We start from the raw sequence: 16,648 nt of genomic DNA, 5'->3' as shown, positions 1-16,648 counted from the left end.
TCTGACCAACAGAATGTGGGCAGGAATGATGTGTACCATTTCCAGAATGTGTCCTCCTCTTCCCCTTTAGTCCTCTCCCATTGGCTGGAATAAAGATAAGGTAGTAAGCCATCCTGGACCTTGAAGATGAAGGCAACACCCTAGAGAAGTAAAGGGGAGAGAGGGTGCAGAGACAGTGGGGCTGCCCTGCCAGCCCTGTGCTGCTATGCCCACACTGTCGTGATAAAAAATGAAACCCCTATTCCTGTTTAAGCCACTGTTATTGATTTATTTGAGGTTTCTTTTTCAACAGCTAAATCTTTGCCCTAACAAATGTAGAAAGCTACAGGCTAAGAAATAAATGTGTTACTGAGTTAATTACATTTGTAGGGTATAAGGCAAAAGCAAAAGCAAATTTTATCTGAGAGGATATATGATTTGCCTGTATGATTTGCACAGAAGGAACCCAGATAAATGAGAATTCATAATCTAAACATACATAACAGACAAGGAAACAAGCCACCACGAGTAAGAGAGTCAAAAAAAACAAAAAACAAAAAACGGTAAGACTCAGCAGAAAGAAGGAGCAGATTTAAAATCCAAGAAATTTTAGAGATGGAATATTAAGAATGGGAATGGAACACCTGAGCAAAGAACAAGATATTACTTAAAAAAAAAAAAAAAAAAAAAAAAAGACTAGGCAGACTTAGAAATGAACCAAACAACTTCTATAAATGAAAAATATAATCATTAAAGAAAAACAAAACCCGGGCTTCCCTGGTGGGGCAGTGGTTAAGAATCCGCCTGCCAATGTAGGGGATATGGGTTCAAGCCCTGGCCCAGGAACATCCCACATGCCGCGGAGCAACTAAGCCCGTGGGCCACAACTACTGAGCCTGTGCTCTAGAGCCTGCACCACAACTACTGAGCCCATGTGCTGCAACTACTGAAGCCCACCCGCCTAGAGCCCATGCTCTGCAACAAGAGAAGCCACCACAATGAGAAGCCTGTGCACCGCAACAAAGAGTAGCCCCTGCTCACCACAACTAGAGAAAGTCCACACACAGCAACGAAGACCCAACATAGCCAAAAATAAATATAAATAAAATAAATTTATTTTAAAAAACCCAATGGGATGGTTAAACAACATATTAGAGCTGAAGAATGAGACCATATGAAATAATCACAGAGAGAGAAGCACAGATACATGGCAGAAAAAGAATGCAAAAGTCTGACACATGTCTAATCATAGCTTTAGAAAAAAAGAGTAAACACAATAGTCAAAGAGATAATGACTAATAATTTTCCAGAACTGATAAAAGACATGAATTCTCTGATTAAGAAAACACAGCAAATCCAAATAGGAAAAATAAAAAAGAAATCCACTTTTGGGCCCAGTGTAGTAAAAGGAACCAATATCTGGGATCAAAACTTGTAAACAATAATAGTGCAAGCCAACAGACAATGCAACACAACCTTACAGGTACTAAGGAAAAGTAGCTGTCAATGTGGAATTGTACACTCAGATAAAATATCCTTCAAGAACAAGGGTGACACCAAGCAGGGGTTCGGGGGGGGGGATGAATTGGGAGATTGGGATTGACATATATATATACACTGATATGTATAAAATAGACAGCTAATAAGAACCTGCTGTATAGCACAGGGAATTCTACTTCACTCCACTGTACAGTAGAAACTAACACAACATTGTAAAAACAACTTGTATACTCCAATAAAAAAAAGAACAAGGGTGAAATACAGACATTTTCCAACAAACAAAATCTGACTAACAGACTCCCCCCCACCAATAAAGGAACTCCTAAAGAATATCCAGGAAGAAGAAATGAACAGCAAAGAAAATGGTAAGCAGACGGGCAAATCTTAACACTAACTATAGAGAAATCTAAGGGGTAAAAAAGATAGAACTAAAATATCAACCAGTAATGAAATATAATCTGATCTAAGGTATTCTAAGGTCCTAGTATTCTGGGGGAGAAGTAAGAAGATGCTGATAACGTTTTTGACTTTGATGAGTTAAAAAAATTTGTGAAGAACTTCAAACCAGTGCATGTGTGATAGGATAGAGGAGGAGCATAAGAGGGAAAATGGGAATTTTTAAAACCCAATCAATATAAAATTAAGAAACAACAGGTAAGGGGAACCAGGAACGATAAGAATCACAAAATAATTTGGTAGAAATAAATCCAAATTGGCACTTTAAAAAAAGAGATTATCAAATTAAACTTTTTTTTTTTTGGCTGCTTTGGGTCTTCGTTGCTGCGTGCAGGCTTTCTCTAGTTGTGGCGAGCTGAGCCACTCTTCAATGCAGTGCACAGGCTTCTCACTGCGCTGGCTTCTCTTGTTGCAGGGCACAGGCTCCAGGCACACGGGCTTCAGCAGTTGTAGCTCATGGGCCTAGTTGCTCCACGGCATGTGGGATCTTCCTACACCAGGGATTAAACCCACCGCCAGGCAGATTCTTAACCAATGCACCACCAGAGAAGTCCCTATCAAATTAAAATTTTTTTAATTTTTAAAAAATTTATTTAGGGGGCTTCCCTGGTGGCGCAGTGGTTGAGAGTCCGCCTGCCGATGCAGGGGACATGGGTTCGTGCCCTGGTCCGGGAGGATCCCACATGCCGCAGAGCGGCTGGGCCCGTGAGCCATGGCCGCTGAGCCTGCGCGTCCGGAGCCTGTGCTCCTCAACGGGAGAGGCCACAACAGTGAGAGGCCCGCGTACTGCAAAAAAAAAAAAAAAAAAAAAAAAAAAAAATTTATTTATTTTATTTATTTATTTTTGGCTGTGTTGGGTCTTTGTTGCTGCCACGGGCCCCCTGCAGTTGCAGCGAGCGGGGGCTACTCCTTGCTGAGGTGCTCAGGCATCTCACCACAGTGGCCCCTCTTGTTGCGGCGTGCGGGCTTCAGTACTTGTGGCACATGGGCTCAGTAGTTGTGGCTCGTGGGCTCTAGAGTGCAGGCTCAGCAGTCATGGCACACGGGCTTAGTTGCTCCACAGCACGTGGGATCCTCCCAGACCAGGGCTCGACCATGTCCCCTGCATTGGCAGGCAGATTCTCAACCACTGGGCCACCAGGGAAGCCCTCAAATTAAATTTTAAAATAAATAAAATCCAGCTGTAAGTTTTACTTAAACCAAAAAAAACTCACAAAGGATGGGAAAAGATATGCCATGTAAAAAACAAAAAAAGAAGGACTCTGGCACTGCTTTCTTATTATCAGACAACATAAATCTGAGGCAAAAAGCATTACATAATAATAGCATTACTATTATTTAAATATCCCTAAGAATGATAAAGGTTCAATTGCCCACACACACACAAAAAATGACAGCTCTGTGCCTTGAAAACATATGAAGCAAAAATGTACTGAATTTATGAAGACATCCCCATTTCTCTCAGTAACTCAGCAGATTAAAATTAGCAAGTATCCAGACAATGTGAACAAAACAACTAAAGCTTTATCTAATGGACATACAGAGAACTCTGCAACCAAAATTAGGGAGCACTCATAATCCACACACACATGGGGAAGTTTTATGAAACTGACACATACCAAGCTTGGAAATTTAAAAACTTACTTCTAAACAAAAACTTACTTCTAAACAAATGACAAACCAAAGAACAAATAAATGATAATGGAATAAAGGACTTAAAACTAAGTAAGAAATTGTACCTCTCAAAACGTATAGGATTTAGTCAGCTAAAACAACACAATGAAAGAAAAGTATAATCTTAAGTGCTTACTAAAAAAGAAAAGGCTGGAAAAACAGCGAACGCTCAACTAAAGAGGCTGAAAAGAGACCAAAATTAGATGAAATATATATGTAAGAATGGAAATTAATGGGGGGAAAAAAAAAAACCCGAAGATACAAAAGAGGATTTTAAAGGTCGATTTAGACAAGTTCATTCTCTAAAAAGCAGACAAACTATGGAAAGGAAGAAGTGTCAAGGGAGGCACAAACAAATTATATTAAAAATAAACAGGAAATCTATCTGCAAATACAGCAGTCCTTTTAAAAATAATAAGCAATCACTATGAACAACTTTTAGCAATTGGAAAACTCAGAAATATATATCTACTAGAAATATGTTCAGAATATAAATAGAACACTTACAACTCAACAACAGAAAGACAACACAATTTAAAAATGAGCAGGGCTTCGCTGGTGGCACAGTGGTTGAGAGTTCGCCTGCCGATGCAGGGGACACGGGTTTGTGCCCCGGTCCAGGAGGATCCCACGTGCCTCGGAGCGGCTGGGCCCATGAGCCATGGCTGCTGAGCCTGCGCGTCCAGAGCCTGTGCTCCGCAACGGGAGGGGCCACAGCAGTGAGAGGCCCGTGTACCGCAAAAAAATAAATAAATAAAAATAAAAATAAATAAATAAAAATGAGCAAAGGATCTGAAGAGACATTTCTCCAAAGATATAAAATGATCAACTGGTGGCACAGTGGTTAAGAATCCGCCTGCCAATGCAGGGGACACGGGGTCAAGCCCTGGTCCGGGAAGATCCCACATGCCGTGGAGCAACTTAGCCCATGCGCCACAACTACTGAGCCTGCGCTGTAGAGCCTGCGAGCCACAACTACTGAAGCCCATGCGCCTAGAACCCATGCTCCACAACAAGAGAAGCCACAGCAATAAGAAGCCCATGCACCACAACGAAGAGTAGCCCCCCCTCGCCCCAACTAGAGAAAACCCGTGCACAGCAACGAAAACCCAATGCAGCCAAAAATCAATCAATAAAATTTAAAAATAAAATAAAATGATCAACAAATACATGAAAAGATACTTATCATTAGACACCAGGGAAATGCAATTCAAAACCACAATCAAATACAACTTCATACCAACTAGGATGGCTATTAAAACAACAAAACAAAACAAACAAAAACGACAGAAAATAACAAGTATTAGCAAGAACGTGGAGAAACTGGAATCCTCATATGCTGGGGGGAATGATAAATGGTGCAGGGACTATGGAAAACAGTTTAGTGATTCCTCAAAAAGTTAAACATAAAATTACCATATGACTCAGCAATTTCACTCCTAGGTATATACCTAAAAGAACTGAACAAATACTTGTACATGACTGTTCAAAGCAGTACTATTCATAATAGCCAAAAAGTAGAAACAACCTTTAAGTCCATCAGCAAGTGACTAGATAAACAAAATGTAGTATATACATATAATGGAATATTACTGAGTCATAAAAGAAGACAGTCACAAAAGGTCACATATCGTATGATTCCATTTATAAAAAATGTCAAGAATTGTCAAGTCCATAGAGATGAAAAGTAATTCGTGGTTGCCAGCATCTAGGGAAATTGGGAAAAGTAAGTAACTGCTAATGGGTATGGGTTTTCTTTCAGTGGTAATGAAAATATTTTAGAACTAACTGGTAGTGGTTGCACAACAGCGTAAATGTACTAAATACCAATGAATAACACGCTTTAAATTGGTTAATTTTATGTAAATTCCCCTCCAAAAAATGTAATTATTGGAAAGAAAAAAAAAGGAAAAATATATTTATGGATAGAAAGACTCAATGCTGAGAGGGAGGAGATATGGGGATATATGTATACGTACAGCTGATCCACTTTGTTATAAAGCAGAAACACACCATTGTAAAGCAATTATACTCCAATAAAGATGTTAAATTAATTGATTAATTAATTTTAAAAAAGACTCAATGTTGTAATGATGTCAATTCTCCCCTAAGTTAATCATTAAATTAAATGCAATTTTAATCAAAATACTTAAGACAATATTATTTATAAAGTTTAGAAATAACCAATAGCACATATTAATGAAATATGATGAAAATATTAACATTAATGAAATGCATGAAAATTATAATAAACACCAATTTCAGGATAGCATGTAATTCTGTGGAGGGATGTATGCAAACAGGACTTTATAGTGTGCATACAAATGTTGATTATATTAGTATGACAAGTATTTTATAATCAAAATTTTAAACTTTTAAATACCTCAAAAAGGAGGAAAGTGGATGGAGAAATTAACAGGAGAAAGAATGTGGATAGAAAGAAGGGGAAAGGAAGGAAAAGGGGTGGGAAAAAGGGAGGAAAGAAAAAGAGGTCAAGGCCCAGAGGGGGCCAGACAGAGGAAAGGGGGAAGGTGAAAGTGGGGAAAGATAAAGGGGTGAAGGAAAGGGAACAGGAACGAAGAATTCTTCAGGCATCCAGGCAGAGCAGATTACCTGGAATGCGGGGAATGGGGAGGCGGGTGGGAGGACAGGGCGGTAGTAAATCAAAGTGATAACAGACATTTCATTGACACTGAATGTCAGAAGATAGTGGTGCATCACCATTAAAGTTTAGGAAAGCTGTAACTATAATAAGGAAGATTTGCTCGAGAATAAAGCTAAAAGACAGATATGCTTATCAAGCATGAAATAATTCAAGGACCATAATATCCATCAACCTTTCTTTTTAAAAAACCCAAAACACCTGAAAAACAGATCTAGCCAAATAAAAGTGGAATCAAGCATTTTAAGGCCAGGAATGAAGAAGCCATGGTAAAAGGACATGGTAAGCACTGAATCCATTTACATATAAACATGAACATTAAACAGCCTGGAAATTGGAATTAAGGCTACAGACATGTGCATATTTTAGCCCTGGCCAGTGTAAAAATATAACTATTAATAAATACCAAGACGTATGAAGGGAGTTCTACAGAAGCACATACAAGAGTGGTTAACTGCTCAACTTTCAGAGCAGGTAATTAATACTCCAGAATTGAAATATGTCCTTCAAAGAAATCTCTAATCTCCTCATATTTTTCCTAATGTAAGTTTCTTTAACCTATGTTTTAGATTATTTTCCCTCTCTTATGGTAAAAAATTATTCATCTGAAGTTCAACAATTCCCTCCCATAATTTTTTTTTCTGTTACACTGAAAACCATTAGGTTGGACCCTTTTAAAATTAGAAGTTACGTCTATAGTATAAGCTCATTTCTCTATCTATGCAACTGTCTGTACATAACCATAAAAAGACCATTAGCTGTACCATTAGCTGTGTCTCAATGGAGGCACTACTAGGATTTTGAGTGGGACAATACTTTATTGTAAGGGACTAAAACACAAAATTTCAACATCTGTCCTCTAAACCTTCAATACTGCCCATACTTGAGAAAAGACTAAATGTTAGTAACAGTTATTTCTGGGTGGTAGATGTGAAGGATATTTTTAACTACCATCTCTCTACCTTTCTGCATTGTATGAATGCTATTTTATATAGGCATCAGTTTTACAAAAACAGTGTTTTGTTCTTTATAGGACAACTATAAGAAAAAATGTCAACATTTTGACAGTTAATTCTAGATGGAAGAATATGAATACTTCCGTTTTTTGTATTTCTTTTTCGTTTCCGAGTACAAAAACTTTAAAGTATTTATATTTAATTTAGAGTTATAGTTAAAGTTATAAAGTATCTTTATAACTTACATATACTTATACAATAATGATATAGTTGTATGAGGATTATTTAATTGTGGTTTTTAAAAAACTATTTCAATTTCTTCTGTCCCAGTATTTTCAATAAAAATTTATCTAAAGTCATTACTTTTCCAATAGTAGATGAATTATCAGTAATAAGTGTATGTAAAAACTAAGATTCAAAGATAAAATGGTCCAAATACATATAGAAAGGTTTAAAAATTTAATACATCTCACTGAATCACCCAATAAACAAATATTGTTTACATTTTTGTGAAAAATCATTGGTTTTTTTGAACACTGTCTTGGGGTAGTTTTGCTCTACATTTATTCAAAAATGGAAAACCCGGGGCTTCCCTGGTGGCGCAGTGGTTGAGAGTCCGCCTGCCGATGCAGGGGACACGGGTTCGTGCCCCGGTCTGGGAAGATCCCACATGCCGCGGAGCGGCCGGGCCCGTGAGCCATGGGCGCTGAGCCTGCATGTCCGGAGCCTGTGCTCCACAATGGGAGAGGCCACAGCAGTGAGAGGCCCGCGTACCACAAAAAACAAAAAAAAACCTTTCTATAAGATTTATGGAAAGCAGCCACAAAAAACACCCAACACATTTATATAAAAAGCTAAGCCTAGGAAAAACCAAAAATTAACCCAACCACTCATATAAATGACTGCTCCTCTCATCACATGAATTCCTAAGTGCACAGGTAGAAAATATGAAATCATACATGAAACGATTGATATCCTCTTGAGGTTTTCTCAAAGTGGTTCTGAGTCACGTAACTGAAATGCCTAAATTCACTACAAATATCTACAATGACAGTGAAGGTTTGAATTCACCTCATAACCTGAGCTAAGTTTAAAAGTTTGTAACTGAGAATAAAGACAGAATCTTAGGAGACACTCCTGGTGGTCTTACAACAGTTATTTCCCTCCTTCTCCCTTCCCAGTAGTGCTCTTACTTTGTGTATCTCCAACTAGAGAAATAACCTACCCCTTGTATCTTAGGCCAAACATCACATTCTATTTCTCTGGCCACAATCATTGCTTAAATAGTCCCATCAAAGCAAACTTCAGGACTCTTTCTTGGAATATGGCATGAACTGCTACTGGTAGGTAGCCATCCTAGAGCCAAAAGAGGAACCAGCCTTAGGTCAAAATTTAAATCATAAAAAAATAGAAGAGATCAAGAAATTAGGTCCTTTGGATGGCCTCACAGAGCTGCTGAATAAAGCGACTCTAAATAAAGCCTACCGTGGCTTAAAATTTCATGAGCCAAGGTGTATTGAGAGTTTAGATTACCTGCAAAAATAAAGAGTCCTAACTGATATTAAGTTTAACCACAAATAATCTACTCAGAAAAGTTTTAAAAAGCAAACTCATAACTCACATCTTACTGGCACAGTACTTAATGTTGAAGGGGTCCACAACATGTCACTGTGGCATAAAAATTATACTGAGATGAAAGCATGAGAGTAGACTTTGTTTCTGAACTCTCTTATCTCCCTAAAAGCAGAGCCTCCCCAAAGAACTCAACTGTCGTTAAGTCCTTTCCCAGGGAGTTTCACAACCAGGGAAGTCAAAACTATCATATCTTCCATCTGTTCTCCAAAGAGCTCATTTATCTTTTCTAAAAGCCATTTGTTTTACAATAAGTGCCTTTTCTCCCACTCCCCTTCCCCTAATATTCCCAAATTCTAACTCCAAGTCTGTTCTCTTGCGAAATTTTTTTTTTTTGGTCAGTTTAATTACCAGTCCCCCAAACAATGAACCTAAGAAAGGAGAAGAAAAGTTTTCTTCCCCTACAAAGTTAACTACTTAATATTCTACTTTCAGATTTAAAAACTGGGGCTTGTCGTATTTAAAGTGACAGCAATGAAATTAGGACAAATGACCTCTTCTTTTGCAGTCTATAACCAACCAATTATTGCACTGCTTACCTTCTCAATCCACTCTTCCCAGACATTTATAAAATCTTATAATGCTCTAATCCCATAGCGTCATTCAAGAATTAACACTGACTACTATTTTACAGTCACAGCAAATTCTAGTTTAACAGATATGTGCCAAGTATTTCAGATCAAAGTAAAAATCCTTAACCCACAATAAGGATAATACAATGGAGTTGAAGAAAGCACACCAGGCTGTTAACATTGTTCATCTGAAAAGAGGGAAGGAGAAAAATCAAGGACGGTCATTTTTGACTCTGTGTTTCTTTCCATCATTTTGTTTCACTTGTTCCAATACTATATGTTCCATTTATAAGCAGAAATGCACCAAATAAAGAAAAACAGTTTAAAAATTTATATCCTGGTATTTTAAATCTCTTTCTGGAAAACTACCCACAAGCACACTAACCTACAAGTAAATGAAAAAGACTGCCCTATCACTGACAAAATATTACCAGAAAAGAAGCATTTATACCTACACACACACAGATGACACACACACACAAACACACGCACTCACACACAAACACACGCACTCACACACATTCATGTGCTTCTAAAATCCAAAGATTTTAAACATCTGGATACTGCTGCCCCCTTCTTCCCAACAGGTGAGGATGTAGCCTTACCTGTGACTGGGCAGAGTTGGATATTTGTAAACATTCCTTTAAATGAAAGCAAGTAAATGTGTAGCTCAATGGTTAACAAAAACTCTGACTAAAATAGAGGTGGGAAAGCAAGAATTGAACTTTTCCATGTCATTACACCTATTTACACACTTGAAGGAACCCCGAGGCCAGGCAAAGCTCTGATGAAATGCTGCAGTTGATTTTGCCCTTTGTGGCCAGCTTTATTAGAAACTTCTAAGTTGCTATCTCCATGCCTTAATATTGTGGGCCTCAAACTTAATCATGTATCAGAATCACCTGGTGGGCTTGTTAAAACAGATTGCTGGGCTCCTAATGATCTAAAAGTTGGGCACCTAAAATCATTCCACTAACAGCAACATTACAGAGGAAACAAGAGCTAAAACACAAGTTTTCCTAAACAAAGGATGAATGATGCAAGTTTTCTGACTGTTTAACCTACAAGTAAATGGAAAAGATTGCCCTATCACTGACAAATTACCAGAAAAGAGCATTTATACCTACACACACACACACACACACACACACACACACACACACACGTGTGCTTCTAAAATCCAAAGAGCACAGAGTAAACGAGGTTTAATTTCTTTAAATCTCAGTTAATGATCCAGTAAAAACAAAATAAATCAACATCATATATGGCAAATGTTAACTCCACTTAATCCAGTTAAGAAGAATGCAAAGAATCTAACTATTCTTTAATAAGAATAATGTAAGCACATATTTCCTGCATGATTATATTTAACAGGAAAGTTAGTGTAGAAAATTTCAAAGTATTAGTATTTAGAGTCATGGTTAACTTTTTAGTATATAACTACTCAGGAGATACACCCATACTCTAACCTCCTCTCCCGAAGACCTTCTCTACGTGGAAAATAAAACAAGAGAAGCTGACTTCTCTTACGTTCTATGTTTACCTCTATACCCTTCCCTTTTCCAGTGACTATAACTTTCCTTCTTTCTTGGAATTAAAACAAAACTCAGCTTGCACATGTGAAATCTTTTATTTATGAAATTTCCTTTAACCAGGCCACTTATGCCCAACATTCACTTCCTCTGTTAATCTTTCTTAATTTTCGTCCACTGAAATGACTGTTATTAAAAAAAGTTTAAAAACGTTTTCCCATCACTTAATCTTACATCCACTGTCTCAAAGGTGCCTTACAAAAGTGCCAAAATTAAATATTAAAAAGAGAAATCTGGAAAGTTTTCTGATGTGCCTTTGCTTTTCAAAACTATTCTGCCGCTTGTTTTAAAGAGTATATTGCATACCTGATCCATATCTAAAGTTGTTTCTATCATTTCCTGAAACTTGGAGAAATCAGAACGAAGATCAATAAGAGGAGTCACAAAAACTGCCAACAACAATGCCTGATGTTTTCCTAAAAGAAAGCAAAAGGTAAATAAATAAATAGGTCCTATATTAAAAATACAAAACTACAAATCATGAAAATTTGCAATAATGAGCAGCCTTTGATCCCAAAAGCAAACTGTGTAGCAGATCTCTGAAGTTACTACTCAATCAGGTATCTTAATTCAAATGTGTTTAGTACTTATATAGTAAGGGAGATGATCTAGCACTCAAAGTTTCCTACTAATAAAACACTGCCTGCCCTGCATGTCTGTTAATCTCCTTCAGAAGAGGTACTATAGATGCAGAAATGTGACATTAATTACAACCAAATGAATAGCGTTTCTTTTTAGATTTAATAACCCAAAGTTGAAGTCATTAAAATAAAATATCTAACTTACCTTATAAATCCCTAATTTCCATTAATAATACAGTGTTCCAATTAACAGAGGTTAAATCAAGCCACAAGTAAATGGAACTTCGCTTGATGCTGTTCAAGAGCACATGCTGGGGAATTATGTGAGGAGAAGTAAGTGAAGCAACAGAGTCTATAGTGTGAAAGGCATGAGTAGAGAGATCTGGAAGCTAATCCCTGCTCTGCTATCTATGGCTCTGTGATCTGGAGCCTCCTTTTCCTTGTCTATTACAATGGGAGTAATAACAACAGCTACCTAGAAGATGAATAAATAAGACAACTATGCTTAGTATATATACAGTAGTTGACACAACAGAAGCTCAGCAATAGTTACCACGCATTATTATTGGTTATAACACAAGGATTTTCTTCTGATCTCCAATAAATTCCCTTAGGAGAACGCTGCAAGTAATCTCTACCATACTGCATTTCACTCCAAAGCAATAATCCCCAACATTTTCCAGACGTACTGGTAGCTCTTGATTGAGAAAATGATGAAAACGTTATGATGGCAGTCAGTAAAACTATTGTGAGAATTCATATTTTATTATTAATCACAACAGCATCGAGACATATTTAGAAAATAGTACATATGTGTGAAACATTATTTAGACAGTCTATAAACAACTTTGCCCACATAATGTCTGTTGTGCTACAATGTCTGGTTCTTTATTCTGAATTAGCTTATATGCTATTGGTAAAGAGGGGAATGATGGCAGCAAAACATGGTGGTGGCACTGGTTCACGAATGAATCTTCCCCCAGCCCATTAATGTTTTGAAGAGATCAAGGGAAAGCTTTCACACAATTAAGAGTAAGCTTAGCAACATACAAACACCTCAGAGTAGCTGGCTTAATGACCATTATACTTTCCACTATGTTAAGGTATGTGGAAAGGCTGAGTATAGATGAAGAGTACAAAAACATTTGCCACTGTTTAAAAAGAAATTTTTTATTCAACTGAATTCTATATACCCTGGTTCAGATTTTTAACTTTGTTGAAACTGACATTTGAAGCAAATGCCCTCAAAGGGCATCTCGAAGGAGGAAATGAGCCCCAGACTCTAAAGCTGCAAAGTGTCACTTGATGCTGGCTACAAATGCAATGGAGATTTACGCAGGCTACTGTTTTTATTAAAGGTTGTTAATGCTTTTGTTATTAATCACTTAAAATTTTTCATACTTTGAGGTCTACCTTATCTCTAATTTTTTCTGTAAGTTGTTTTCTAGCACATGACTTTGAAGAAGGTAAGGTTTTCCAAGAAAACACAAGTAGTATTATTACAGAAGCACCTGTATAAACTTCAGAACATGTCCTCTAGCCCCTCACACCTTGCTGCAGCTCTTCTCAGAGTTCAAGTCCCTTCCTCTGCTCACTTGTTCCATATCCTTCAGAGCCTTCACTACCATCTTGAATTCCATCCCCTACTTGTAATTTGTACTGAGCCCCAGTTGGCAATTTCCAACTGGGTTTTTTCCCCCAATTGGTTATGGTTTTAATTAAAAATAACAGCTCTATTGAGATATAAATCATATACCAAACAATTCTCCATTTTAAAGTGTATGATTCAATGGTTTTTAGTATATTCACAGATTTGTGCAACCATCGCCACAATCAATTTTCAAACTCTGTCACTGCACTCAAAAGAAACAAGGAACCCCCGTACCCATTAGCAGTAATTTACAATTCCCTTCCAACCTCCTGCCATTCCTCCAAGCCTAGGCAATCACTAATCCACCTTCTGAATCTATAAATTTGCCTATTCTGGTCTTTTTATATAAATGGATCACATTATACTGTGACGGCTTTTTTTCACTCAGCATAATGTTTTCAAGGTTCATCCATATTGTATCATGCATCAGTACTTCATTACTTTTGACTGAGGAACAATATTCCATTCTATGGATATGCCACATTTTATTTATTCATTCATCAATTGATGGGCACCATTGGGTTGTTGTTTTTGTAAAAATCATTTTTGGTTTATTTCTAGTAACAAAATATACTTTTCAGTACGAATGTTTTTAATTACAGAAGTACAGAAACTAAAATAAAATCTTAATAACACTATTACCTAAAAATATGGAACACTTCACGAATTTGCGTGTCATCCTTGCGCAGGGGCCATGCTAACCTTCTCTGTATCGTTCCAATTTTAGTGTGTGTGCTGCCAAAGTGAGCACTACCACTGGGTTTTGATAAACTCGATCTCCCACTAGTTACCACAACCTAAAAAGCCTTACATGATCTATCCCAGGGTCTTAAACAAAGGTCCATAGACCCTTGAATTCAAGGTAGTACATAAACAAAGAAGAGAAGTAAATCCCATCTTCATTTTCTCTAACCTCTAACTGGAATCAAGCATTTTCTTCCATTGTTAATGTAAGTAATAAACCACAGTAGTATCATCAGTACTTTGTGTCTTTGTCATCAATTAAAATTCCAGATATATTTTCATATCATATTATATAGTTTTTTGGAGATAACTAACATTTAAACTCATTAGTTCAAAATTAAAGAAGTTCAAACTTCACTCAGATCATGTTATTTAATGCATTAATAAAAAGGACTTATTTCTCAAGAATTTCTTTTATATTTTGATAAGTGTATTTCAATATAATTGGCTTCCTATTTAACTCTATGTGTTTTATTTTACATATTTAAAAACACTATTCTGACAAGTGGTTCACAGACTTTATTAGAAGCCAAAAGGGTCCACAGCATGAAAAATGTTAAGAACCTTGGATAGGCCTCACCTCCTAACAAGCGTGCCCTTATTCTCTATCACTATGCTTGACAACCCTAGCTTCCCTTCACTCCTTCAACAAGTCAAGCTATAGGTACTTATACTAGCTGGCCCCACTAGCCTCCCCTAGATCTTAACAGTGAGCTCTTTGTCATCATTTGAGATTCACCTGAGACAGCAATTCCATAGAGAGGCCAGCCTTGACCACCATGTCCAGCATCTTCCTGGCCCAGTCAAGTCACTCTGTCACATCAAAATATTATGCTTTCTTTGTTGTACTTACTACTCTTTGAAATTCTTGCTCATTTATTTCTCTCTCTCTACCCTTCCACTGTTACTGAACCTCCATAAGAAGAGGGACCTTATCTGTCATATTTACCATTGTAGTTCCCAGAACAATGCCTGCCACAAAGTAGGCAATGGATAACTCTATGCTGAATGAATGACTTTATGAAGGGGGCAAGGGACTTATGAAGCAACCAATCACTGGTCATTAGTTCTGATACATGCCAACAGTCACCTAGGAAAAATACAAAAGATCACACTGGAAAATAACTGTTAGCTGCTGCTGCTGCTTCTTTTTTTTTAAATAATTTTTATTTTTTGGCCCTGGCATGCAGTATCTTAGCTCCCTGACCATGGATTGAACCTGCGTCCCCTGCAGTGGAAGCACAGAGTCTTAACCACTGGACTGCTAAGGAAGTCCCTGTTAACTCCTTAAATGCATCAAAATGGGGAATATCTAAGCAATCAAATTCAATAATTTCTCTAAGAACTCTAGATTCGTTGTCAGCCCCTAAACGTTCATTTATAACTCGCTGAAGATTTCATTTTTGAGAATGCTGCTGAATATTCAATGGAGAAAAGACATTCTTCTTCAATAAACAGTGCTGGGAAGATTGGATATTCACATGTAAAAGAATGAAACTAGACCCTTATCTTGCACCACTTACAAAAAATTAACTTGAAATGGATTAAATACTTAAATTTGTTAAGACCTGAAAACATGAAACTCCTAGAAGAAAATGGGGGAGGGACTTCCCTGGCAGTCCAGTAGTTAAGAATCCGCTTTCCAATGCAGGCGACGTGGGTTCGATCCCTGGTGGGGGAACTAAGATCCCACATGCCGCAGGGCAACTAAGCCTGTGCACTCTAGAGCCCACATGCCGCAACAAAGAACCCACGCACCGCAATGAAAGATCCCACATACCACAGCGAAGATGCTGCATGACACAACTAAGACCCAACACGGCCAATAAATAAATAAATAATTTTTTTTTTTTTTAGAAAAAAGAAAACATGGGGGAGAAGCTCCTTGACATGGGTCTTGGCAATAATTTTTTGGATATAATACCCAAAGCACAAGTAATAAAATTAAAAATAAACGAGTGGGACTACATCAAACCAAAAAGCTTCTGCACAGCAAAAGAAACAATTAACAAAGTGAAAAGCCAACCTATGGAAGGGGAGAAAATATTTGCAAAACATTTATCTGGTAAGGCACTAATATCCAAAATAGATAAAAAACTAACAATACAACTCAATAGCAAAAAAACCCCAATTAATCCAATTTAAAAATGGACAAAAGACATGAACAGACATTTTTCTAAAGAAGATATATGAACGGCCAACAGGTACATGAAGAGATGCTCAACATTAGGGAAATGCAAATCAAAACCACAATGAGATAACACTTCATGCCTGTTAGAATGGTCATCGTCAAAAAGACAAGAGAACAAATGCTGGTGAGGATGTAGAGAAAAGGGAATACTTGAGCACTCTTGGTAGGACTGTAAACTGGTACAACCACTATGGAAAACTGTGTATGGAGGATCCTCAAAAAATCAAAAATAGAACTGCCATATGATCCAGAAATTCCACTCCCGGGAATAAAACCAAAGAAACCCAAAACACTAATTGGAAAAGGTATCTGCACCTCCCATGTTCATAGCAGCCTTATTTACAATAGCCAAGATATGGAAACAACCTAAGTATCCATCGATGGATAAAGGGATAAAGAAAATGTGGCGTGTGTGCACACACACAGACACACACACACACACACACAAAATGGAATAT

The 16,648-nt window shown here is 37.4% G+C and overlaps 1 protein-coding gene across 3 annotated transcripts in view; it reads right to left on the bottom strand.

Moving 5' to 3' along the window:
- Positions 1–16,648, bottom strand: part of MSH2 (mutS homolog 2) — a 97,587-nt gene that overhangs the window by 43,647 nt on the left and 37,292 nt on the right. For all 3 annotated transcript variants that reach the window (XM_007459976.1, XM_007459978.1, XM_007459977.1), the window contains one exon: positions 11,330–11,439. In XM_007459976.1, the coding sequence (XP_007460038.1) occupies positions 11,330–11,439 (110 nt within the window). The remainder of the gene's footprint in view (positions 1–11,329; positions 11,440–16,648) is intronic.

Source organism: Lipotes vexillifer, unplaced genomic scaffold (assembly GCF_000442215.2).
Source record: "Lipotes vexillifer unplaced genomic scaffold, Lipotes_vexillifer_v1.1 scaffold666, whole genome shotgun sequence".
Taxonomy (NCBI): domain Eukaryota; kingdom Metazoa; phylum Chordata; class Mammalia; order Artiodactyla; family Lipotidae; genus Lipotes; species Lipotes vexillifer.
Note: the sequence above shows the minus strand (reverse complement) of the source record. Positions and strands in the feature narration are given on the sequence as shown.